We start from the raw sequence: 26,011 nt of genomic DNA on the forward strand, positions 1-26,011 counted from the left end.
TTATTACCGGCTCCTCTCTGCACCCAGGCTGTATTTCCTCTCTGCTCTCTTTCATCCATTATAAAAAATCAGCCATCTTCATCAAATATTCTCTCAAAGTGACTCTATCTTGCCATTCTCCATTCCTCCTGCTGCCACAACCCTAAGGCTGCCTAACTTGTGGCCTTGTTGCACCAATCAAATCTCACACTCACCTCCTTGTCAAAAAACCTCAAATGCTCCCCACTGGTTAGCGGAATGCCAAACCCCTAATTACCTTTCCGATCCTGTCACCCACACCCTGTGATACTTAGCATAAAGAGTTGTATTTAAATAAACATTTAAAGGATGACCAAGACTCCTTCAACCTGGAGAGGTTGTTTTCTCCCCGACTCATCTCCAGGCCTTCCCTCGAATGTGTTCCTTGTCGCCTCTCCCACTTGTCCCTGAGACTCCCCAAGTTTTCTCTCCTCGGGGCCTTCCCTGACCACTCCCCACAACAGGGGCTGCTCCCTCCTTCCACCTCCTATAGCATTTGCTTTAACCACAATGTGGGCCCTTGGAGTATGCCAACTTTAAGATTCTTTGTTACCTCCTGCATGCCTATCCATCTGGTCTCCTATATAAAATCTGAGCTCCTTTAAGATGTGGTCATTGTTATACACCTTTTGCACCTCCCACTCACCACAGAGTTTCACGGTGTTTTATTTAAACTGTAGACACTAAATACACATCTGTTTAAGCTAACAGGAAGCAACACCAAAAGCACTAGGCAAACAGAAAAATGCACGTCATCAGGCTAGAAACAAAACTGACTTCTTAGACTTTAACTTCTCCATCTAGATGAAACATTACCTGCCACTTGCCACAAGAACATCCTCCATAAGAAAACATCTCTCGTTGGCCAGGCGCGGTGGCTCACGCCTGTAATCCCAGCACTTTGGGAGGCCGAGGCGGGCGGATCACAAGGTCAGGAGATCAAGACCATCCTGGCTAACATGGTGAAACCCCATCTCTAATAAAAATACAAAAAATTAGCTGGGCGTGGTGGCAGGCGCCTGTAGTCCCAGCTACTCGGGAGGCTGAGGCAAGAGAATGGCGTGAACCCAGCTACGCAGAGCTTGCAGTGAGCCGAGATCGCACCACTGCACTCCAGCCTGGGCGACAGAGTGAGACTGCGACTCAAAAAAGAGGAAACATCTGTCGTATGCCTTAGCCCCACATGTTTTATAACAAGTCCTGCCCTGACTACCACCAGCCAGGACCCTGTGCCCCGAGCCAGTCCAACTGTGTAGCCATTCCCTCCACACATGTGGCACTCTGACAGATCTTTACTTTGTATGTGTTGTTTTCTTTGCCTAAAAAGGTCTTTCATTGCCAACAAACCCTTCTCTATGTACTCATCTTCGAGCGCAGTTCAAATATTACCATCTCTCCATAACTTAATGACTCTCCATAGAAAGATAAAATTAGACCACATCATCTTCCTGTTAATTAATGCTGTACAATACTCATCAATCATATCATGGCTTCTGGGATTTTTTATACTTACACACAGTTCTCACTCAGATATTTATGGACAGGAGCCATGAAGTATGCATTGATATATACCCAGTTCATGAAAGTGTACCTAGGTACCTTCAAAAAAAACAGTGGAACTGATTCTAAATTCTCAAATAAATGAAAAGGTCAGAATTGGGCTCATTTTAATCCCGCAGGAGCCCTCTTTCCTTATCTGGCTCAATTTCAGTGGCTGTCGCTGATCTACAGAGCTGCCAACTTTCCTGCTACCATCACATCTGGTGTGAAGGCTACAATGAAGCTCCCTTCCAACTCCCAAGCTACAGAAGAATCCTCTCTTTACATAGGTTAGCAGAAAGAAGGGTAGGATATTTCACATGGAATTTTTACTAGGAAGAAAGTCAAGTCCGGAAAAAGTCACAGAAAATCAGCAAAGTAGACAGGTTTACAGAATGCTTACTGCTGATCCATAGTGAACTAAAAAGCTCAGCCTGGCACAGTCCCCTCACGGCTGTGTTTCCCGTTCTTCCCCTCACCACAATACCATCTGTGATAAATGGTAAACCTGACATCCTTAGCATGCTAAGCCAAGGCAGATTTGGGTTGGTACCACACTATCCAGGCCTGGTGAGGTCACCAGAACTTTTGCCAGATGCACAATCCTTTCCACAAACTGCTGACTGCTGTTTTCTTCAGGTACGGCCCCCCCGACGTCATCTCTTAGGACTCCAAGCCACATACAAATTCTTCCTCAAATGTCACATAGTCCCAACTACCCCAAGGGAAGAGAGTACTTCCCTATCTATCCCAAAGGCTCCACCCTCGGCCTTCAAGTGCACTTAAACAGAAACACTACAGGTGTCTCTCCAGAACTCTGCATGGAATCTCACCCTCTCTAGGTCTACCTGATCAACTAGACCCCCCCTAGTATAATCCTGCAGGCTGCTGAAAGTGGACGTAGCAACTGACAAAGATACATTGTTCCAAATTAAGGTCTCAGTCTAGCTTCTCCAGGGACCATATGGCCTTGAAAGGTGGACACAGCCTTTAAGTGGAGTCTTATCAATGGATCACACCAACCAGTGAGATTCTAAAATGCACCATCTATTGAGACACCCTCTCTGATGTTCCCACTTCCTATCATAAGGATGCCCACCACTCTTGCTTGTTTAGAAAACAGAAGTAACAGATAGGTCCAGAGTTCAAAGAATGATGACTACTTTACCAGCTTAAGTTAATGAGCGACTTTCTGTTTTGATAGGATCTTTGGCAGTCCACTTAGTTACTCTTCTACAAGTGGTCTTTCAGATTTCTGTCACTGGAGTTTTACAATATCAACAGACCTTAAACACACATACAAAAATCTTCTCTGGTTCTCTCATACACACCTCATTCCAACCATGGTGGTCCCAACATGCACAACTACAGAGATCAGCTTAGGTAAGGAAAAAATGTTTTTCTGTTTTCTGGACTTTCATCCTCCAGAATCCTTTTCCACCTTAGAAACTGTATACGGTATTGTGGCCGACGCAGTGGCTCATGCCTATAATCCCAGCACTTTAGGAAGCCAAGGCAGGCAGATCACTTAAGGTTAGGAGTTCAAGACCAGCCTAGCCAGCATGGTGAAACCCCGTCTCTACTAAAAATACAAAAATTAACCAGGCGTGGTGGTGTACTCCTATAATCCCAGCTACTTGGGAGGCTGAGGCATGAGAATCACTTGAACTCGGGAGGCAGAGGTTGCAATAAGCCAACATCACGTAACCTGCACTCCAGCCTGGGTGACAGAGTGAGACACTGTCTCAAAAATAAAAGGAAAAAAAAAAAAAAAAGGAAACTCTATACTGTATTTCTGGGCTAAAAACAAATTTATAAAGAATCTTGCTTTGTTTTTAAGAGACAGGGTCTCTGTCATCCAGGCTGGAGCGCAGTGGCATATTCATGGCTCACTGAAGCCTTAAATCCCTAGGCCCAAGCGATCCTCCTGCCTCAGCCTCTCACTGGGATTACAGATGTCCAGAAGCCTGATTTTTTATGTATAATCCAAATCTCCTTACAAATGTGTCTTTTTTTGTCCTCCCCACAAAACTATCCCTGCTTTTAATCCATTTGCTTGTGGAGTCTTCATTTCTCCTTTACTTAAATTATTACTTAATTTCAAGCATTTACTGAATCAATATATAACATGTATCAGATGCAGGACACCTTTCACATAAGTTAACTCACTGAATCGTTATGTTAAAAAATGTTTTATTATGCAAATGTTCAGGCCGGGGACAGTGGCTCACACTTGTAATCCCAGCACTTTAGGAGGCCGAGGTGGGCAGATCGCCTGAGGTCAAGAGTTCGAAACCAGCCTGATCAACATGGTGAAACCCCATCTCTACTAAAAACACAAAATTAGCCAGGTGTGGTGGCGCATGCCTGTAATCCCAACTACTCAGGAGCCTGAGGCAGGAGAATCGCTTGAACCCAGGAGGTGGAGGTTGCAGTGAGCTTAGAGAATGCCATTGTACTCCAGCCTGGGCAACAAGAGTGAAACTTTGTCTCAAAACAAAAAAAAAAAGAAAAAGAAAATTTTCAAGCATATACAAAGTAGAGAGAATAGTATAATAAACCCAATATTCCATTTCCCAATTTCAAAAGTTATCATCATACCGCCTACTCATTTTCCTCAACCCACCGAAACTGGATTATTTAAAAGCAAATCTCATAAATTGTAGTCTCATCTGTAAATGTTTCAGTGTATATCTCTAAAACATAGACTCTATATTTCCTATAATGAGAATACTATCAGCCTAAACATCAATTAATAACAACTCCTTAATATCAAATACCCTATCCATGTTCAAAGTCCTTAATGTCTCAACTAGTTTTAATAGTAACACACTGTGATGAGGAAAGGGAGACTCATAGATTTAATACCTTTCCACACCATATTCAGTACACATCAAATTTCTCATTTGACGCCCTGGTCCTCTTTCCATACAACTCAGCTGCCTTTTCATAATGTTTAGAAAGACACATATATACACACACATATATATTATGTGTGTATATGTATTATCTTACAAAAGTGGTCTTTCCTTTTTTGAGTACGTTAATGTCAGCTGAATAACACAAAGGTGTTTCAGTGTCTGGAACCTGAGACAGACTTTTATTCTATTAATCATTCACTGCCCAATATCACAAAATAGGTGGAAATATAAGATGCCAGCATAAGACACAAACTTCTATCGTGTCTGTTGTGCTCTAGTATCTGCTATTATCCATACCGGGGCCTCCTCCCAGGATACTGCAGTCATCATAAAGTGATGATAATGATGATGATGATAACAACAACAATAGGCTTCTACCAGGGAGAGACAGGATAGGCCCGTGGGTGAGTGAAGGATTACTGAGATGTTTACAATGAACTTTAAACTTCCTAGGAGAAAAAGCTATATGGGTCAATACTGAAAGGGTAAATGGGTTGCAAAACTCAATACTCCAGCAACTGCTTTTATTCACATACCTTACACCAATTGAGATAAAAGAAATTAAAATACAAACCATATTGTCATCACAGTCACGTACAAGTTAGTTTCCTATACATTTTAAAAAGCAGATGCATTTGTAAGGCTCTCCCCTTTTAAGACATGTTGGGGTTTTTTATTTTATTTTATTTTATTTTATTTTATTTTTTTATTGAGACAGAGTCTTGCTCTGTCACCCAGGCTGAAGTGCATTGGCATGATCTCAGTTCACTGCAACCTCTGCCTCCCAGGTTCAAGCAACTCTCCCACCTCAGCCTCCGGAGCAGCTGGGATTACAGGCACATGCCACCACACCTGGCTAATTTTTGTAATTTTAGTAAAGATGGGGTTTCACCATGTTGGCCACGCTGGTCTCAAACTCCTGACCTCAGGTAATCCACCCGCCTCGACCTCCCAAAGTGCCGTGATTACAGGCGTGAGTCACCACACTAGGCTGACATTTTTAAAAAATATAACAATGAAATAAAGAGCTGTTTGAAAATAATCTGTAAAAGTTATACAACACAAATCAAACAAGAAACAAAATAGATTCCTTTATACTGACCTTCAAAAATATTGTTCTAAGCTCAGCTGGATCTGCTCTCTTGGTTAAAGCCACCTAAAAATAAACATAAAAATGTTTATGTTATTACAACAAAGCTGAGAAATCAAGCTAGCCGACTAAAGGAAAATAAATCTCAGGTTAGAAATTGGTGTATTTCATTTTTGTACTTAAATACCATGTTACCCCAGTGCATAAAATATGCCCCCTCCCCATTTTAAATTAGACTCCTACGTAGCTTCTAAAATGATACAATTTTATGCAAGGAAACAGTGGCAAAAGCTCTTAATATCTAATGTTGAATATATATAATTTCTTAAAAACAAAGAAAAAAGTGCAACATTGCAAGCACCTGGCATTTTTTACTTATAATCCAGTGTAAACCATGCCCTTTCACAGGAGAATTTAAATATACAAATGTTTGTCAACTATGCAAGAGAACATATTTCTGTTTGTTTTTGAGACGAGTCTCTCTCTGTTGCCCAGGCTGGAGTGCAGTGGTGCGATCTCGGCTCACTGCCACCTCCACCTCCCAGGTTCAAGCGATTCCCTGCCTCAGCCTCCCGAGTAGCTGGGATTGCAGGCACGTACTACCAGTGGCAGCTAATTTATGTATTTTTAGTAGAGACAGGGTTTCACCATGTGAGCCAGGCTGGTCTCAAACTCCTGACCTCAAGCGATCTCCCTGTCTCAGCCTCCCAAAGTGCTGAGATTACAAGCATGAGCCATCATGCCCAGCCAAGAGAACATATTTCTTAAAGAAGTCAGTGAACTAGGGAAATCATATTAACTCAAGGGAGTTACTTCTCACAGTTTCACCATGAACAGGCATGTATACCTCACTACCTGGGCATGCCAAAGAACTTCTCCTCCTTTCTCCAGCTTTTAATTAATAAATCATAAGTTTTCAAAAGTATGATATTATTCTACATATTTTAGAATTACAAGGGGCTGTGGTTACCTTTGAAGAGCAAAAATTGACAGATTAGGTCAGAATGGGTGTTGTGCTTAATTCTCCAGGCCACAAAGTCCAAAAACATAGCCGGGGAAAAAGCAAGACAAACTTGAACATGGCTTCCCCAGGCCAACACAAAAGAGCCCTTATGTGGAACCAAACAGTGGGTTTATTCAATGTCCCAACACCCAATCCTGCTGGCAAAAAACGTCATGAGACTGAGTTCTCACCAAGCACAGAGTCACCCCATGATGAAGCCAAGGAAAGGCTCCTGGAACCACCCAACACTGGACCCATGTTGCTATCCACAGGGAGACTTATGCAAATTGTCCTAAATCCCTTCTGTGCACTAGCGAAGGCTGTTCTGAGATCTCTGGACAATGAGTTCTCTGTCTCTAAATATGGAACTGCCTGAGCTCCTAGGCTCTCCACTGTCAGGAATAATTTTATTAACTAATCACTAGAATGGGAGTAGTCTTTCTGAAACCTGATGCTTGGTCACCTTGTTTCCCAAAGCAAAACTGATAACTCTTCATTTCAGCTGAGTACTCATAACCAACAAGGCTATTTCCATTCATAAGAATACTATTTTTTTTTTTTTGACATGGAGTTTCACTCTTGTTGCCCAGGCTGGAGTGCAATGGCGCGATCTCAGCTTATTGCAACCTCTGTCCCCCAGGTTCAAACGCTTCTCCTGCTTCAGTCTCTCAAGTAGCTGGGATTATAGGCATGCACCACCACACCTGGCTAAATTTTTTATTTTTAGTAGAGATGGGGTTTCATCATGTTGGCCAGGCTGGTCTCCAACTCGTGACCTCAGGTGATCTGCCCAGCTCAGACTCCCAAAATGCTGGGATTACAGGCATGAGCCACTGCGCTCAGCCATGTATTTTTAATCTTTTTAAAAATCCTGAATTAGTAAGTGTTCTCTGCTGTTCAACAGAGGAAAAGAAAATATACTGCCAGTCAACCTAAGATGAATGACTCTGCTGCCCTAAAAGCTTCAGAGAGGACTCCCTCCTCTCAGATCTCTATTCTGAGAAAGGTAGGGTAGGACGAACACAAGAGAACATGGGACAGCATAAAAATGCCTCCATCCCCCACTTTAAGAGCAGAAAAATCCCCTCCTTGATGGTTAGAGTCCCACAACTCATGGAAGTACATAACACTTTTTTCAAAAGAATATGGTACGCTAAGTTCTTAACTGTTTTCTTCTTAAAAGCAAAACAAATTTTCCACAAAATGAAGTATTCTTGCTGTATCTGAATACCACATCCTTTAAAATCTAATTAATTCTTTATGCCATGAACTTTGTAAGGTCTCCCCTGGGCAATGTTATTTCAGAGTAAACTTCCCATGCCCTAAATTCCCATAGCACATTTCTGTCTAAGGATCCTGAAATGTATATTCAGTGCTCCCCATCAGAACTACACCTCAAAGGGGGAAAAAAGGTGTTCACTTTGTAACCCTCTCAGGGTCTAGGGCAGAGAACACAAATCAAAACAAAGCCAGAGAATGACCCAACACTTGTAAGACATGTTGCCAAGTATGACTATTATCTCATTGGATTCTCGCTGCAAATCAGAGTCAGATAGGATGGATATTACTGCCCTAATTTTACAGAAGAGGAAACCAAAGCTCAGAAAGCATCAATTATTTCCCCAGAAAAGTCAGATTAAGTGCCAATCTGACATTTCTAAATGTTTTCTGAGCTGAGATCAGATCCCAAATATTCCATCTCATACCGTAGTGGCCTTACTACTGACCCACATTACAGGCAGCTTCAAAGTGATGATAACTTGCATTAACTGGCAATATAATACAGTCATGCATTGCTTAATAACAGGGAAACAGTCTGAAAAATGCATTGTTAAGTGATTTCATCATTGTGTGAACATCCTACAGTGTACTTATACAAATCTTGATGGTGTAGCCTACTACATACCTAGGCAAATGAGATAGCCTATTGCTCTCCTAGGCTCTAAATCTATACAGCATGTTACTATACTGAGTACTGTAGGCAACTGTAAAACAATGTATATCTAAACACAGAAAAGGTATGGTAAAAATATAGTTTTAAAAGATAAAAAGTGGAACACCTGTACAGGGCAGCTCCAGTATAATTTATGGGAACACCATCCACATATGCAGTCCTTCATTGACAAAAAATCCTTATGTGGTACATGACTGCTATATAGTATAAGCCTAAAAATCAAAACTCTCCCAATTTCTCCTAACAGTATGTAGTGTCTGTCCAATGCTGTGATTAAGGACATGATCTTACAGGAATGGTGGCTCATACCTATAATCCCAGCACTTTGGGAGGCCAAGGTGGGAGGATCACTTGAGCCCAGGAGTTTGAGACCAGCCTGGGCAAGATAGTAACACCCCATCTTCATTTAAAAAAAAAAAAAAAAAAAAAAAAAAAGAACATGGCCTTAGTGTCAGATCATCCTCAAATAGGGAGCAGGATCAACCTCATAAACTCACTGGCTATGTGACCTGGAGGCCCCGACCTCTCAGCCTCACCTTCCTCATTTATAAAACGGGGAGTCCTAGACAGCTAGAAGACTAATATGAGATAATTACATAAAGTGCTTAGCACCAAAAAGGACACACAGTTAAACTGCTCATAAATGGTATCTATTACTATTTGTATTATTTATCCAAAGATGTTTATATTCTACCATGTTTATGCCTTAATAAATCTAAATGATGGGTAGGTAAACTGGCTCATAATTTGGAAGGGAGAAAGTAGTAAAAGAGAAGAGAAAGAAACTCACAGATCTTCAAACACACTCACCAAACCACTAAATAAACATTGCGGCCATCCTAACTCATCATTGTCTCAGCTACCCTGCCGCCAACCCAGAGTTCCAGGTACAGCAAATCGTTAATGATCACTACAAGATTTCTCTGAGGCCCACTAAATTTGTATCAGGTCCTGCTACAGTCTATTTAAGGATAGATAAGTATCGTTCAACAGGGGACGGATTCAGAAAAATTACTACCAGCCTCCTGGGCCTCATCTCTACAGTAATTCCATCTATTATTCACCAGTCAAATGCTGTGTGGCTGTTTGGAATTTCCATTTATACTACTATCTCCCATTCCTATCTTCTTGTTTAAGCATCATTTGCTATGAATGAAGAACACTTACACAACTTAATTGAAGACAATGCAAAGTTACAGTGAGATGTACTAGTTTTCTGAAGGTGTATTTCAATGAATTCTACCTGGTAGCAAAACCAATTCCCAGGAAGTCCTGTGAGCTGGAAAAAGGAAGCCACAGAACTGTAGCCACCCTTTTAAAGTCAATTCAGAACAGCTGCTCAGCATGCATACTTTGTATCACATAAGCTTGGAATTATTAGACTTAGTTCATTCTTGGGCTTTAGAAGCCTGGAATTATTAGACTCAGTTCATTCTTGCGGTTTAGAAGAGTCATCAAACTTTAGATTGTTTCCAGAAGGCTTACTTTCACTGTTACATTTTTTTCTCATATATTAACAGCAGGTAAATATTTACAGCTATGGTGTGGAGACCATCAGCATCACCTGGGAACTTTTAAAAACACGAATTATCATGCTCATCCCAGACCCAAAGAATCAGTAAAGAAAACTGCCTGATTTTCTTTATCATTCTTCTTCTGAATCTGCATTTGTAAGAATAGATTCCAACATTAAAACAATATTCTTATATCAAGAATTTTAAATCAAGTAACTGGTTTTCAAGCATATAGAGTAAATGACTAAGAAGAAAGGGGTCCTTTACAAATTACTATGAAATATTATTTGCCACTTACATCAACAGGATAAAGAATTTTGTTGAAATTTGATAACATTTTACTCTGATTCCAAATTTAAGGGAAAAAGAGAGGGTTTTGGTGGTTTGTTTTTTTTTTTTTTAGTTGGGGGTCTCACTGTGTCACTCAGGCTGGAGTACAGTGGTGTGGTCATGGCTCACTGCAGCCTCACATTCCTGGGCTCAAGCAATCCTCCCACCTCAGCCTCCTGAGTAGCTGAGGATATAGGCATGTGTCACCAGGCCCCACTAATTTTTTTCAATTTTTTTTGTAGAAACAGAGTCTTACTGTGTTGCTCAAGCTAGTCTCAAACTCCTGGCCTCAAGTGATCCTCCCATCTTGGCCTCCCAAAGTGCTGGGTTTACAAGCATAAGCCACCATGCCTGGCCCAGAAAGGGGCAATGTTGGAACAGAAAAACTCTATGCATAGTTTCTTCCATAAACTGGGAAAAGTCTATCATTATTTAACTTTGGTATGGAAATTTCAGGTCGATTCAATGAGTCTATGCTCCACAGGAACAAAATTTGAGAATTACTGAATATGTAAAACTTTTTGACAAGATAAAACACTGGTTATAATTGTGTAAGTCATCAATAGCGTTTGCAAAACATATACTAGCTAAGTACATCCTAGAAATAAAAACAATAACAAAATTTCAAGAACTGGTGTTTTTAAAAAGGCAGGGAGTGGGGGAGAACATGGCAAGAAGAATAAGAAAGTTATCTTTCAGGATAAATGAATTCACTCTCATTCTAATATGAGTTAGAGCAGCCATAGGTAGGGGGTCACCAGAAAAGACATTCCTACCTGTAGGAATATTTTTTAAACAGACTTTCTTACAATGGAATCAAGCTACAGTTGCAGGCTCATTACTTTAACAAATCACAGTGGTACAGAATGGTGTACTCAAAATAGTTGTCAGATCTAACAGAGGATGGTGGGGAAGAATATACGAAAATCTACATGAAAATAAGAAATGCTAATTTGAAAAATGAAATGCAAAGAAAAGAAAAGCTCTCCTCTTACACTGGGAAGCTCTAGAGATGTGAGACCTCCATCTCTGTGAGGGTACCTTACTCCTCAGATCATCCCCAGCTCTGGCAGAGATCAGGAAACCAAGTAGATGCTCCGGAAGTGCTGAATACAGAATAAAGTCTTTCAGATCAGTAAAAATCTGACATTTACAATGAAAATAGGCAACTCTCTTCAGGTCAATGGTTCTCAAAGTGTGGAGACCATGAGCATCACCTGGGAACTTTTAAAAATACAAATTATCATGCCCATCCCAGACCCACAGAATCAGAAACTGGGTGAGGTCCAGCAATCCCCTATGGTTTAACAAGCCCTCCAGGTGACCCTGATGCAGTTAAAGTTTAAGAACCACAGCTTTAGATAATGTCCAATTTTAATGTACTGATAATAAGACTTAGGTTCTCAGCCCTTGCTGCATATTCAAGTTCCCTGAGGCACTTTTAGGTTTCACAAAACCCAAACCATACCAAAGGTCAATCAAATGAGAATTTCTAGAATGGGTATCTTTAGAGCTCCCTCAAGAAATTACAATGTGTGGGTGGGCTGAGAACAATTGCATTAGAACCCAGGGCCCAACCTCAGCTGCTACGTCACCAACCGTATAGCACAGCCCTTCCTGGGCAATATTTCGCCAGTCACCTTCCCAAACCTGAAACATCTGAAAGTCAAGACAAGCACAGACTTACACTGAAAATTCTACCATCATAAAGTAAATATTTGCCTTAGATAAGAAATACAAACTCAAAGAGGTAGTTCATCAAAAGCAAGCTTCTGGGTGTGTGGGTGGGTGTAAATAAGCATGCAGTGACAAGCAGAAAAGGGAGACAGAAGGAGAAACAATCCTGCATAGTCTTTTGAACCTGAGGAAATAGTGCAGTAGGTGGCCCTGAATCCCAAAGAAAAGTATTCTTGGGTGTAACCTAACCACTTACAAGCTGCAGCCCACCCTCCTTCTTTATCTTCCCACACTAAAGACACCAGAAGGCTAAAATACAATTCCCAGACTCCCTTGCTGCTATGCAGCCCATATGCTGTCAGTTAGATAAAACTGAGGTGAGATTTGGCAAAGGTTTGGGAGTTAGGGGGTACCTTCTGCTGTTTCTGCCAAGCAAGCACCATTGCTGGAAGTGTCTAGTTTTCCTGTGGCAACCTCCTGCCCTCCCATTGTCAGTGGCCACATGGTCCTGAAACACTGTCCACTTGGCAGGCAGCATTGTGACTGCACAGGAGGTCACTGCTGTCTTGGTGGCCTGCTCTGCTTGAGACTCTAGATGTCATTCTTTAGAGCTCAACCTCAAGTCTGTTTCTTCACCTTCCCAACAAATTGTGTAAGCCATTTAATACCCTGTAATAAATCTCTCTGCTTAAACCAGCTAGAGTAGATTCTGTTCTCTGCAAGTGAGCCCTGACTGATACAATCAGTAATTGCAAAAGAAAGTTTGGAATTTCCCAAAACCACAGTTACCATTAACTTGGGAAGAAGAAAAAGGTATCTCAAACTTAAGAAAATAATTTTTTATTTAAACCACTGAGTCACTCATCCTTCATCCTACAGTTTCCCTAAGTCCTAATAAATGAAGAGCAGTCATTATAAAAAAAGTTACTGAAATACAAATTAGTATAAAGACAAGACGCCCTGTTAAGCATTCTTCAAACCACAACATTTCTATGTAATCAGCTGGTAAAACTTCCTTTCACTCAACGGTTGACTTATAAAGTATCAGCCACCACAAATGTTAACCCACTGGGTAATTACACCAGCGAATCATTTCAGAGGTACTAGAGATGTTTATCAGAAGGATTCAGTAGGTTGTGACGTATGTTAGATTTCACTCTGCTCTGTTGTAGACAAACATAAACTATAAAGCCATCATCATTAAAATTCTGATATTAAGAGGCAGAGTGCAACAGTTAAGAATGAATGGTGGTGTTTTAGCTGGGTTCTGTTATGCCAAAAGAGCCTGAAACATATTAGTTCTGGATTTTACTATTATTGTTATTAAGCTGACCTCTACTCACTAGATGTGAGCAGCAACCCCTTCCCCAACAAGCTGCGACAACCAAGAAACCATCTCCAGAGGTTGCTAAAAGAAATCTACTTGGGAGCCAAACTACTCCACCCCCCAGCTAACAACCGCGCCTTAGATGGTGATGCTCTACTTGCTCATCCATGCAACACAATCACCTATGGGAAGGCTACAGTGTACCAGGCCCAGCGCCAGGCACCAAGGAGAAAACACCCAATAAATCAGAAACCCTGCCCCAAGCAGGGAAAGCTGACTTATCGACAAGTGGTTGGTACAAAATGTATGATGATACGTGCTATCATAAGGCAGAGTGGCAGGAGAATTAATAGCCTAATTCTGTTAAAGTTGAGGGTCACAGAGGTGGTCTTTGGAACCGGATCATTTATTATTAATTATAGCAATAACAATGACCAGCTAACTTTTACTGGGTCCTTAACTCTATGCCAGGTATTATGCTAATGGCTTTATATCTTATTTCATTTAAATACTCTATCATTAAAACTCTTTAAGAGGAAGAGTGAGTAATATCCCCATTTTTCAAATAAGGAAGCTGAGGTACTAAAGAGTCTTAAATGAATACTAGTAGATCACACAGCCAGAAATGACTCCTGAGCTCGGATTATTTAGACAGTAATTATAACACCTGGAGGATATTTCCAGACTTTAGCAAGCAAAAAGGGGGACTTTAAAGCTACCTTTAAGAATCAAGCCACTGGACAACATTATAACTGTAACCAATTTAAAATAAAATCTTTTTAATTTGGCATTATGATTCATAAATGCCCATGGCTCAGTAGAAGGCAGAACTGCCTAGTGCAGAATATTATTCTCCAGTATTTTATGCTGAACTCAGTCTCAATTTTTTTAAACATCAAGGTTACAGTATAATTAGGAACCAGCTGCAATTTTAATTACCGCACCCAATATAATTTGTTACATATTAGCAAGTGTCAAATTACTACTGCTTCTTAAATGAATAAAAACTGATTGTGCTGATGACTGGGATGTATGTTCCTGATGGGGAACAAAGGAATATAAAAAGTATATGACATATTTATAAAGTGCTGAAAGGCTCTACTTAGGAGATCACAAGTTGCTGAAGCCCAGATAATGCCATAAAAAGTTAAACGCTTCTGAGAGAGAAGAGCTAACTTAATAAATACAAAGGAAGAGAAAGTCAAAAATGAAAGGACAATAAAGAAGTTGCTTCCACTATATAATGCCTTACCTGTCCAAAGTTCTGCTATGTATCAACCTCATCTAACTGAAGCACAGTCAAGAACCAGAAGGAGGCAAAAAGGAAAAGGAAAGGGGCTCTCTGCACAGCTGGAGCCTCATCTCAAAGACGACACATCATCTCACTTGAGTGAGCCCTCCTGCGTCCTATTCCACAGCCTACAACTTTTGACATGACTCTAACGCTTTGCAAACATTAGCTCACTGACACTCTCAACAGCCCCAAGGAGCAGGCACAGTTATGCCCATTTTACAGATGAGGAAACTGAGGCACAGAGAGGTTGAGTAACTTCCCCAAGTCGCACAGTTAGCAAGTGGCAGAGCCCTAATTTGATTGCAAATCCATGATTTCAGCCATTATGTGACACTGTCTTTCAGAGGAAAAGAAAGCACAGAATTAAGCAGGCCAGAGAATCCAGAGATCAAAAGAAAATTAGGACACAGAATCTGATTTCTGAGCATCCCCCGGTCTGACCTTCAGGGCAAGGACAGGGAGCTTCCCACTTCAGATACAGCTATGGTTATGACAGCCCAGTGATCTGGCCTTCCTTGCTGTTCCCGGTTCTCCTCTCTTCTCCCAACCTTCTTACTGGTATAAGAATAGAGAGCCTTGGGCCTGTGTGGCCAGGCTTCTGACCTATTGGGCAACTGTAGCATGGAGGCCGATTGCCTTCAGAGCCTCTGCTCTCTTCCTCTTGTTCCCCTAGGGTGGGAGTACAGCAGCCAAACATTGAGCTTAGTCCCATCCACTTCCATCTTCTCCTTTGTGTCCTTCATCCCCCTGCATTTTGTTCTTTTTGCCCTCTGGTACCTCCTAGTGCCCCATCACCTCTACCCCCAGGGACTCGGAGATCATGCAGCAGAAGCAGAAAAAGGCAAACGAGAAGAAGGAGGAACCCAAGTAGCTTCCTGACTTCACTCCAATCTCTCTTGCCCTTCACTTGTGTGCCTGGAGCCAGTCCCACCACACTCGTGTTTCCTCCTGTAGTGACCACAGGTCCTAGCACCGATGGCTTCCCTTTGCCATGTGTCTGCAGTGGGTCCCTTTTGTACTTCCTCCCCCTCAAGTAGCCTCTCTCCCTATGGGCCATTCCTGGGAGTGAGGGGTTAGCCCTCCCCAGTGTTTTTTCATTCCTGTGGAGCTTAAAAGTATTAAAAGTAGCTTTGTAATTCGAAAAAAAAAAAAAGAAAAAGAAAATTAAGACATATCAATTGTAATGCATGAACCTTATTTACCTGACAATTCAACAACTATTTTAAAAAATTTAAGACAATATGGGAAATGTGTACAATGTGTACGGAATACATATTTGAAGATATTGAAGAATTACTATAATTTTTTGAGGTGTAATAATGATATTGTGATTGTGCTTTGAATAAATATTGTTTAGAGAGACATAAAATATTTACAGATATGATGGCTGAGATTGCTTTGAAAAACATGTGGGGATGAATTAGCCAGGTGTGGTGGCATGTGCCTATAGTCCCAACTACTCAGGAGGCTGAGGTGGGAGGACTGTTTGAGCCCAGGAGGTTGAGACTGCAGTGAGCCATAATCGTGCCACCGCACTCCAGCCTGGGTGACAGAGCAACATCCTGTCTCCAAAAAAAGAAATTTAATTAAAAAAAAAAAAAAGGAGGGATGAAAGGAGGAGAGAGGGCATGGTATAAATGAAACAATATTGAGGCCATAAATTGATGATTACTACTGGCCATATAGGGAGATGAGGGTTAATTATACTATTCCAGTTTTGCAGTTTTTCGGAAATTTCCATAATAAGAAGTTTAAAAAATGATGCTGTTCTTTCAAGGACTAAGTCAAATGCCTCTTCCTCCAGAATTCTCCAACCAGATTCCCCTCATAGAATGTTTCCTATTTCATGAGCTTCGCAATGGAACATTTAAACCTGACTCCACTGTGGCCAGGCACGGTAGCTCACAACTGTAATCCTAGCACTTTGGGAGGCTGAGGCGGGTGGATCACCTGAGGTCAGGAGTTCAAGAACAGCCTGACCACCATGGAGAAACCACGTCTCTACTAAAAATACAAAAAATTAGCCAGGTGAGATGACGCATGCCTGCAATCCCAGCTACTCGGGAGGCTGGGGTAGGAGAATCACTTGAACCAGGGTTCAAGAGGTTGCGGTGAGCCGAGATCACACCATTATACTCTAGCCTGGGCAACAAGAGTGAAACTCCATCTCAAAAAAAAAAAAAAAAAATCTGACTCCATTGTTAACCAGCAGCATGACCTCTTGTTTTCTCATCTGCTAAAAATAAGAGAGTAACAATTGAATGAAAACAGCACAACTTGAGACAATCTAGCAGCGCCTTGCTTCCCAGTTACTCTTCATATTCAGAGCAGCCTAGCTGACCGGGGCAGCAGCAGATACCTGAGCCCTGCGGGGAGGTGATCTTGGCTTTCTGAACTAATCAGATTTCCTCTGAAGGCTGAACCAGCAGATTCAGGCTGAATTAGCAGCAGGTCTCTCTAGCTGATGATGTGGCACTAGTGAAGGGTAATGAACTCCTGGGGTTAAGCAACAAAAATTAAACTGGCTCCCGACCTTTCATCTTATACCAAAAGAACTGGAGCTGGATCAGAGTTAATCTTTAAAAGGAGAGAGAGAGAATTCTAAAAATTCTAGAAATTCTAGAAATTTCTAGAATTCTAGAAATTCTAGAAAAATGCACAGGTGGTTTCTTATGTAATATTAAGTAGGGAAGCTGATTTCAAACATGACAAACTCAGAAGTCATATAATCCAGAAGCCATAAAGAAAAAAAGGATAAATATTTGACATAAAAATTTAAAAAGTGAATATAAATCAGTTAAACAAAAACTGAGAAGAAAAACAACAACAAAATTTGCAATAGATAGGACAAAGGGGCAATGTTCTTCATTTAAAAGCACTCTTAGAACAAATCAATGTGAAAAGGCAAATAAACCAACAGAAAATTGGGCAAAGGTCAAGACCAGGCTCTTCTCAAGTTGCTGTTGGACACCACAAATGTATTAACTGAAATCTCCATGAACCACCATAAAAAGAGAATCTAGGACTGAGCTTTCACTTCTGGAACTGAGCTGGAAAGCAATGAAAAGATAGTGGCATCCTCAAACTCAGAATCAACATCGGCCTGCAATAAAATGAGTGTGTGAATTCTCAGAAGTGAATGAAATTCCTCGCCAGTGGGCACAACAAAGTCAAAGGAGAGACAGGATATCACCCTCTTGTCCTTCAAGCCACTTGATGACCTAGGGTACTACTGAGACTAGTTGGGCTAAAACAGCAGCAATGGAACACATTGTTTGGACCTGCTGGGAATTTTGCCCTCTAATGTACCTGGGCTTTTTTAATCAAAAGGGTGAGTTTCTCTAGGTGCCTCCTTTAGAAGCAGCCTTTCTGTAGTCATAGAGATTCATGTACCTCAGGACAGCACAACCCCTGCCAAGGTCTGTTCTGACGTTCTGATTCTCCATCATGTGCTCACCTGGTGATTACCCATGCACACTTCTCATCATATTATTTTGTTGGGGGATGGAGGGGATTGAGCAAATGGATTATTAGAAAAAGGTTTACAACAAACCACACACACGCAGCAGAAAATCTCCTTCCCCCTTTACTTTGCCATGTGTTCGCATGTCAAGTAAATGGACAATTCAACCAGAAGTGTCTGAATGCTATGCAACAGTTACTCTGAGGCATATCTGTGTCCAGAGAAGGTCTTTGTCCTCAAGAGTTTAAAATCTAGGAGGAAACACAAAATAAATCAGCAGCAAAGATCATTTCCCTTCAGAACCTTGACATCATTATCTCACCCAAGCCATTTTTAAATGATTCAATAACTGTTATGGGCTGAACTGTGTCCCCCACACCTAATTCATATGTTAAAGTCCCAACCCCAGCCCCTCGGGCAATGACTGGCCATATATGAAGACAGGGTCTTTGAAAAGGTTATTAAGTTAAAATGAGGTGATGAAGGGGACCCTAATCCAATAAGACTGGTGTCCTTATATGAAGAGGAAATTAGGATACAGACACAGAGGAAACCCCACGAAGACAGCCACCTACAAGCCAAGGAGAGAAGGCCTCAGGAGAAACCAACCTTGCTGGGGTCTCGATCTCAGACTTTTAACTTCTAGAACTGTGAAAAAATAAATTTCTGCTGTTTAAGCCATCCAGTCTGTGGTACTTTGTTATGGCAGCCCTAGCAAACTAATACAATATCTTTTAATATGGTCTCTATATTCCAGCTGTTCCAATTCTTTTACTTGTTTTTAACCCAGGCTCAAGCATTGTATTTGGTCATCAGGTCTCTTTGGGAGTCTCCTTTATTCCAGCCTTCTTCATTCATAACACTGACATTTTTGAAGTCAAGCCAGAGGTCTTGCAGCATGTCCTACATTCTGGATTTGTCTAATTATTTCCTCACGATTAGATTCAGATTAATATTTTTGGCAAGAACTCTTTTAGGTTCATGTTGTATACTTCCTATTGCATAATATCAGTCAGTAACATAATGCTAGTTTATCCCATTTGGTGATGATCACTTGGTTGAAGCAGATTTCTCCACTATAAAGGTACTTTTCCCCCCTCTGTAAACAGCAAGTAATTTACTAGGAGATGCATTGAGACAATGGGAATTCCAACAGTCCTTTACTGAAAGGCTTCAGCATCCAATGAAAATCCATGCCTGAATCAGTTATTACTTGCAGGTGGCAAAGTCCATTTTTTTTTCCTTTTTCTAATTCTAGTATAGCTTCTACCGTTATTAGCTAGCATTCTTCGGTAAAGAAAGCTTTATCAGTCTACTCTCCATCTCACTTTGGCTCCTTTTAGGGAGCAATAATTATCACTCATTATGTTGTGTTGGATTTTTTTAATTCAGTGTGTTACAATCCCTTTCCAATTGATTTGTCTTAATTGTGGTAAAATATACATACCATAAACTTTATCATTGTAACCATTTTTAAGTATACAATTCAGCAGCATTAAGTAATTCACAACGTTCTGTAACTATCACCATTACCCATTTCATCATCCCGAACATAAACTCTGCACCCATTAATTAATATCCAATTGAATTTTAATTGCCATTATTTTTATAACAATTACGATATATACTCATATACAGACACACATACATACCTAATATGCATACATACACATAAGAGTGTGTATTTAAATAATGAAAATCACTTTTAACTCAATGCACCAGGAAGGGCAAATGTTAATATTTACAGTTAGCTAATTAAAACTATTATGCAAAAAGCTGGCAGACTTAAGATGACAACATCTGAAACCACTGACCAAAATGTAACATCACAAGAAACAACCAAGAATCAGGTGCTTCCTCATGTGAGTATCCAGTACCAAGTACCCAGCAATGTGATGGGAAGTGCTCAGCACCATCTAGGAAGTATTCTAGCCAAAACCAAAAAAGACTCCAACTTGATCAAGCTTTTAGATTAAACTGTCACTTGCAGGAAATACTGAGTCCAAGCAACACCACAAAGATGTAATCAGCAAAGTCCAAATTCTGGGAAATTACAGGAAAGATGACCCAATTCCCTGATCAAATAAACTGCAATGAAACAACCAAAAAGGGGGCAGGAAAACCTATAGATTAACAAGATTTAAAAGACATATCAACCAGCCATTTGTGGACTGCATCTGAATATCGATTAGAACAAACCAACTATAAAAACTGTAATCTTAGGACATGGGTTTTAGCATTCCTACAGGGGCTTCAAGAAATGGGAAAATAGAACCACAACCCCTTCTGAAAATTGAAGAGAAGAACTCAGACTATATATATATATATATATATCTGCCCACAAATACAGAGAAACAAATACAGAGAAATGAAAAGAAGTATTTCTTTCTAACAAAGGCTAAAAAAAAGAAAAGAAACATTTCTGTCTCTGACTGACCTCTATGTTAAACAAACAAATAAACAGGCTCTCTTTTATCCTGCCACCCTGTTGCCATAGCTTTACGGCAAGAAATATGAACAGAGGTTGATATGTTCCATTCACGAACTGCTGTGAAGAATATGAAAATCGAATGAGTCTGGGGTAATACTGGGAAAGTATTAAAAGTATTGAAAATGCAGCCAAGACCAGGGAGATTTTAGCTGGCTAAGAGTTTAAATTTTATTCTGCAGGCAACAGAAGCCATACTGCATAGCAAGGTAAATTAAAGAGGGCAATGTAGCACACTGGTTATGTGCTTGGGCTCTGGAGCCAGGCTGCCTGTGTTGAAATCATAGCTCTCCTATTTACAAGCTGTGTGATCTTGGGCAAGTTACATAATCTCTCTGTGCCTCAAAGAACTTAACTACTCTGTACAGATGAGTTCCTCGATGTGTATTATGAAAGTAAGAGCACTGGCTGGGCGCGGTGGCTCAAGCCTGTAATCCCAGCACTTTGGGAGGCCGAGACGGGCGGATCACGAGGTCACAAGATCAAGACCATCCTAGCTAACATGGTGAAACCCCGTCTCTACTAAAAAAATACAAAAAACTAGCCGGGCAAGGTGGCGGGCGCCTGTAGTCCCAGCTACTCGGGAGGCTGAGGCAGGAGAATGGCGTGAGCCCAGGAGGCGGAGCTTGCAGTGAGCTGAGATCCGGCCACTGCACTCCAGCTCAGGCGACAGAGCAAGACTCCGTCTCAAAAAAAAAAAAAAAAAAGAAAGAAAGTAAGAGCACTTACATGTCACAGGAATGTTATGAAGATTGCATTAGTAAAATGCTTGGAACAGTGTCTGGCTTCTGTGAGTGTTATATAAATGTAAACTAACGTTATTATTATTATTTGCATAAACTTTTTGAGCCTTAGGTTTCTTTATCTGACAAATGAGGTTATCAACACCTTCCCTGCTATCTTGTAGATGATTATAAAGATCAAATAATGAAGCTTGGGTCTTTCTATTATCTGGTTATATTAATCCCTGAAGACTCTGAACTTCTTGAAAACAAATCTAGTAGCGTACTTGTTTTTGGAAGCCCAGCACAGAGTAGGCACTGACAAATAGTCATCATCACTTATGCCCTTGAATGCATTTTTTAAAGCTGCTAAGTACTGTACCCATGAACACAGTACTGCTACTATCATGGCAACAAGAGCCAATCTTAGAAAAGTCCTTTGGCAGTCTGGACAGAATGGAGAGAAAGATGCAGGGATGAAATCAAAGGCAAGGGGATCAGTGGGAGCTACAGCAATGGTACAGCTACAAAATAATGAGGACCTGAATTTGAAGAGAGAAGATAAGACATACATGCTCCAGGACTATAGAAGGGTTTCACTGATCCACCTCTTTTCCCACATCCAATTCAGGCCAATGGTGTCTCTCCTATCTGCCCATGACAGGTACTTAATTGAACTAACTGGAGACTTTATTAGGAAAGTGAAGCTTCAGGCTGAAGTCAGGAATGACCAAAAAGATGGATTCAGTTATAAGAACTGGTGAGTTCTAGGTCAGCAGAGTTTGAAATATCTTTGAGACAGACAAGTTGAGTTTTCCAGCTAAAACTAAACAGCTAAAAATGCAGGGCCAGAGCTTGAGACAGCTACCCAGGCTGAGGAGCATCAAGGAGCCAATCCCCATTAATGGGGCAGGTAGTGCAGCAGGAACTGGAGGGAGGAGACCATCTCAGGTACAGCCTTGGGGGACACTAACCTTCCAGGTGTCCAAGCAGAATGAAGAGAAGCCCACAAAGTGCAGCACTATTCACAATAGCAAAGACAGGGAACCAACCTAGGTGCCCATCAATGGTGAATTGCATAAAGAAAATGTGGTATATATCCACCACGGAATACCTTGCAGATATAAAAAAGAACAAAATCATGTCCTTTGCAACAACATGGATGCATGCATCTAAGTGAATTAATGCAGGAACAGAAAACCAAATATCACATGTTCTCACTTCTAAGTGTGAGCTAAATAGTGGGTACTCATGGACATAAAGATGGCAACAACAGACACTGGGGACTACTAGAGGGAGGAGGAAGGGGGACAAGGGTTGAAAAACTAATTATTGGATACTATGCTCAGTACCTGGGTGATGGGGGTCAACTGTACCCCAAGCCTTAGCATCATGCAATATACTCAGGTAACAAATCTGTATATGTACCTCCAGAATCTAAAATAAAAGTTGGAATTATTTTTTAAAATGTAAATTTAAAAAAAAAAGAAAGCAAGACCCTTGGTTAGATTCAGAAAAAGTGAAAGATTTCTAGATTTTTGCTAAAGTAATGCTTCTCAAAAGGTGCAGCATTAGTGCTGGACCTACATATATCTGACCTGTACAGGGAAGGGAAAAACACTACATTTTTGGCCAAAATTCCTCATTGGTAAACTAGTACATTCTGTTTTGAAGACTAGGGTAAAGTGTACTATCATTCTAAATGCATATGTCATGCTGCCAAACACTAAAATAAAAACACATCTTTGCTGGGAAGGAAGAAGATGAAAGAAGAAACAAGAAGGAAGGAGGAAGAAGGAGGGAGGAGGAAGGAGGAAGGGGGAAGAAGGAGGAGAAAGAACGAAGGACGAAGAAGAAGGAAGAAGGAAGAAGCAGCAGCAGCCGCCACCTGCAAAGGGGTGATATGAGAGGCTAGAGGCCAATAATGAGAGACGACATCATGAAAGCAGATGGTGAGAAAGGAAAGGTAGGACACAGGGTCATGTGAGGCCAGATATGAGGACAAGCCGGCAGGTTTAGAACTGAGGTTACTGGTGACTTTTAGGAGAAGGGCATTTAATTTAGTTCATTTCACCCAATTAGAGGGTCTGTCTGGTTAAACAGGCCATGTAGCTGTTTTTTTGCTCGGTAGCTGTTAAATACTTTGCTAAAGGAATTGTATCACTACACAAAGGCATATCCCCCTTATCCCCAGCAGAACCAACACGTCTCAGCGTCACGCATTCCTCAGTTGCAAGGTCCACCCTGAGGCAAACCTGCAGTGTCTTATGAGGAAACCTGTAGGTGTTTATGAGGCAGCAAATGCCAAGCAGAGGGGAGGAAGCGCTCAGCAGGAATGCCATCATAGATAATCCTCACAGATAGTGGAGAACAAAGAGAGGAATGGTTCCCTCTAAGAGTTCATCAAAAGCAGAGACTGGTCGTGGGACTAAAGTTCTAAGAGACCAAAGCACTGAGGAGTCAGAGCTCCTCTGACAATCTTCTAAAAGAACACAATATCTAAAAAAGACCTGCTCCTTTACTTTTTTACACTACACATCATCTTTCAACTCCCCCGACACCTTTCCAACCATCTATTTGCTGTAAAGTCGTATGACCTAAGCTACGGAACATAGGCACCACATGGCCCTGGATGAGGTTAGCCCAGGAGAGAGGGCTCTGAGACCAGGTTTACTCTTTGTAATGCTTCCCTCCTCCAGCACCTTCTCTGATCACAAAAAACCACTGAGACTCTGCAGGAGACAAAAAGAGCTTTCAATCAATTTTGAGATTAAAATCTATATTCTAGGATTATCACAAAACTGTATAAACTTGATGCCTAAGCACCCAGGAGACACCAGGCAGGACTAACACAAAACTGTCAAGAAAGAAGAGAAATTTGGAGAAACCCCTACATACCCCTCCTTTGAACTGGCACACCAGGGACTTTAACTTAATCTCACTGCATTCCTTTCTTACTCCAAGAAGGAGCCAGCAGGTCTCTTGAAGCAACGTGCACCAAATAACTGTGGTTGTCAAGCTTTCAAAAATCTCCAGGCTCAGGCCACACCCAAGTCCAATTCAATCATGATCTCTGGAGTGAGACCCAGGCATCAGCAGTTTTTTATACCAGTCCAGAAGACTTCAATGTGCAGGGAATCACTGGCCTAGAGCAGTGCTAAAAGTAAAGGCATTCATGGAAATTTGGACCAATAACAAATGTTTCTGGGACTCCATTTCTAGGACTCTCCTGGTAAAAGGGGATGGGACTGAGGAGGGAAAGAGTAAAGATCATTGTGTTAACATAAATTCCAAGGCCATCCAGCTCCACAAGTTAAGAACCCCTAAAACCCAAAGAGTGGAGCCACAGACACTTGTTGTTTTAATAACCATCATCATGGCAGCATAAAAACAACTCAAACCTCCTTTCCTCCATTCCGAGCACAAAAACTGATTTGCTTTATTATGATATCACCAAATACCTAGCAGAGTTTTTACCATAGGGGAGAAAAAACTTTGCCATTTGAAGAATATCTTTAATAACCTTAATATGTTTTATCCTCAATGACAAACCTCTGAAGAGGGTTTCATGATGGGTGAAAAACGTGGAAAACACGGAGGTTAAATATACAGCCCAAAGCCTGGGCAACATAGCGAGACCCTCATCTCTACAAAAAAAAATTTAATTAGCTGGGTGTGGTGGTGTGTGCCTGAGGTCCCAGCTCCTCAGGAGGCTGAGGTGGGAGGATCTCTTGCATCCAAGAGGTCTAGGCTATAGTGAGCAATAATCACACCACTGTACTTCCACGTGGGTGAGACAGTGAGACCCTGTCCCAAATATATATTACATATATATGTGTGTGTGTGTGTGTATATATATGTGTGTGTGTGTATATACATATATTATAGTCCAAATCATAAGTAATGGAAACTGGATTAAAGTTTCTACAAAGGTATATGTCAGTGGTGACAGTTACACAACTCTGTGCATATTTTGAAAACCAATAAATCATATGCTTTAAATGGGTAAATTGTATAGTACTTGAATTATATCTCAATAAAGCAATTAAATAAAAGGTATGTGACAATTCCTGTCCTGTAGGGATTTGCAATCTGGTTGGAGAGATGAGAAATACACTGAAATGAAGCATATACAGAGTGACAAAGGTGTTCTAAGATAATAGGACTGGGATGATCAGGAAATATACACATCCATACCCGACAGCATGAGAACTCTCACACATACACCTTCGCACATGGAAGTCTTTGTAAGGCCTGGGAGAGTAGTGCAGAGGTTAAGAGCAGAGACTCTGAAGACACATCGGCAAGGTTCAAATCAAGGCTGTAGCACTTACTTGTTGTACAAGCGTGTTAACCTCCCCAACTCAGTTTTCTTACCTGTAAGTTGAAGTCAAAAACAGAAAGCGCCTGCTTCTTAGAATTAAGAAAATTAATTGAGTTACTATTTGTAAAGCACTTGGAAAAGTACCTGGCATGCAATAAACAGTAGGTAAGGCAGTTCTCAAATAAAAGTCTGGTTTACACTAAGACACCTAAGCCCCACCTAAGTCATCTCCCACACCTCTCCCATATACTTTACTCTCCACCATCCTAAACTACCAGGCAGACATGGTAGACAGAGTGAGACCACAGCTGCTGCAGCCAGACTGGCAGGATTTGAACCCCAGCTCC

General features: G+C 41.1%; 1 protein-coding gene across 3 annotated transcripts in view; it reads right to left on the reverse strand.

Moving 5' to 3' along the window:
* The window catches only part of SLC25A13 (solute carrier family 25 (aspartate/glutamate carrier), member 13), a 207,937-nt gene that overhangs the window by 176,785 nt on the left and 5,141 nt on the right, over positions 1 to 26,011 (reverse strand). For all 3 annotated transcript variants that reach the window (XM_011974699.1, XM_011974698.1, XM_011974697.1), the window contains exon 2: positions 5,581 to 5,634. Coding sequence is in view for 2 of the 3 variants with exons in the window: in XM_011974698.1 (XP_011830088.1) it covers positions 5,581 to 5,634 (54 nt within the window). In the remaining variant the exon portion in view is untranslated. The remainder of the gene's footprint in view (positions 1 to 5,580; positions 5,635 to 26,011) is intronic.

The sequence above is a fragment of the Mandrillus leucophaeus genome, unplaced genomic scaffold (genome assembly GCF_000951045.1).
Source record: "Mandrillus leucophaeus isolate KB7577 unplaced genomic scaffold, Mleu.le_1.0 Scaffold148, whole genome shotgun sequence".
Classification (NCBI taxonomy): Eukaryota; Metazoa; Chordata; class Mammalia; order Primates; family Cercopithecidae; genus Mandrillus; species Mandrillus leucophaeus.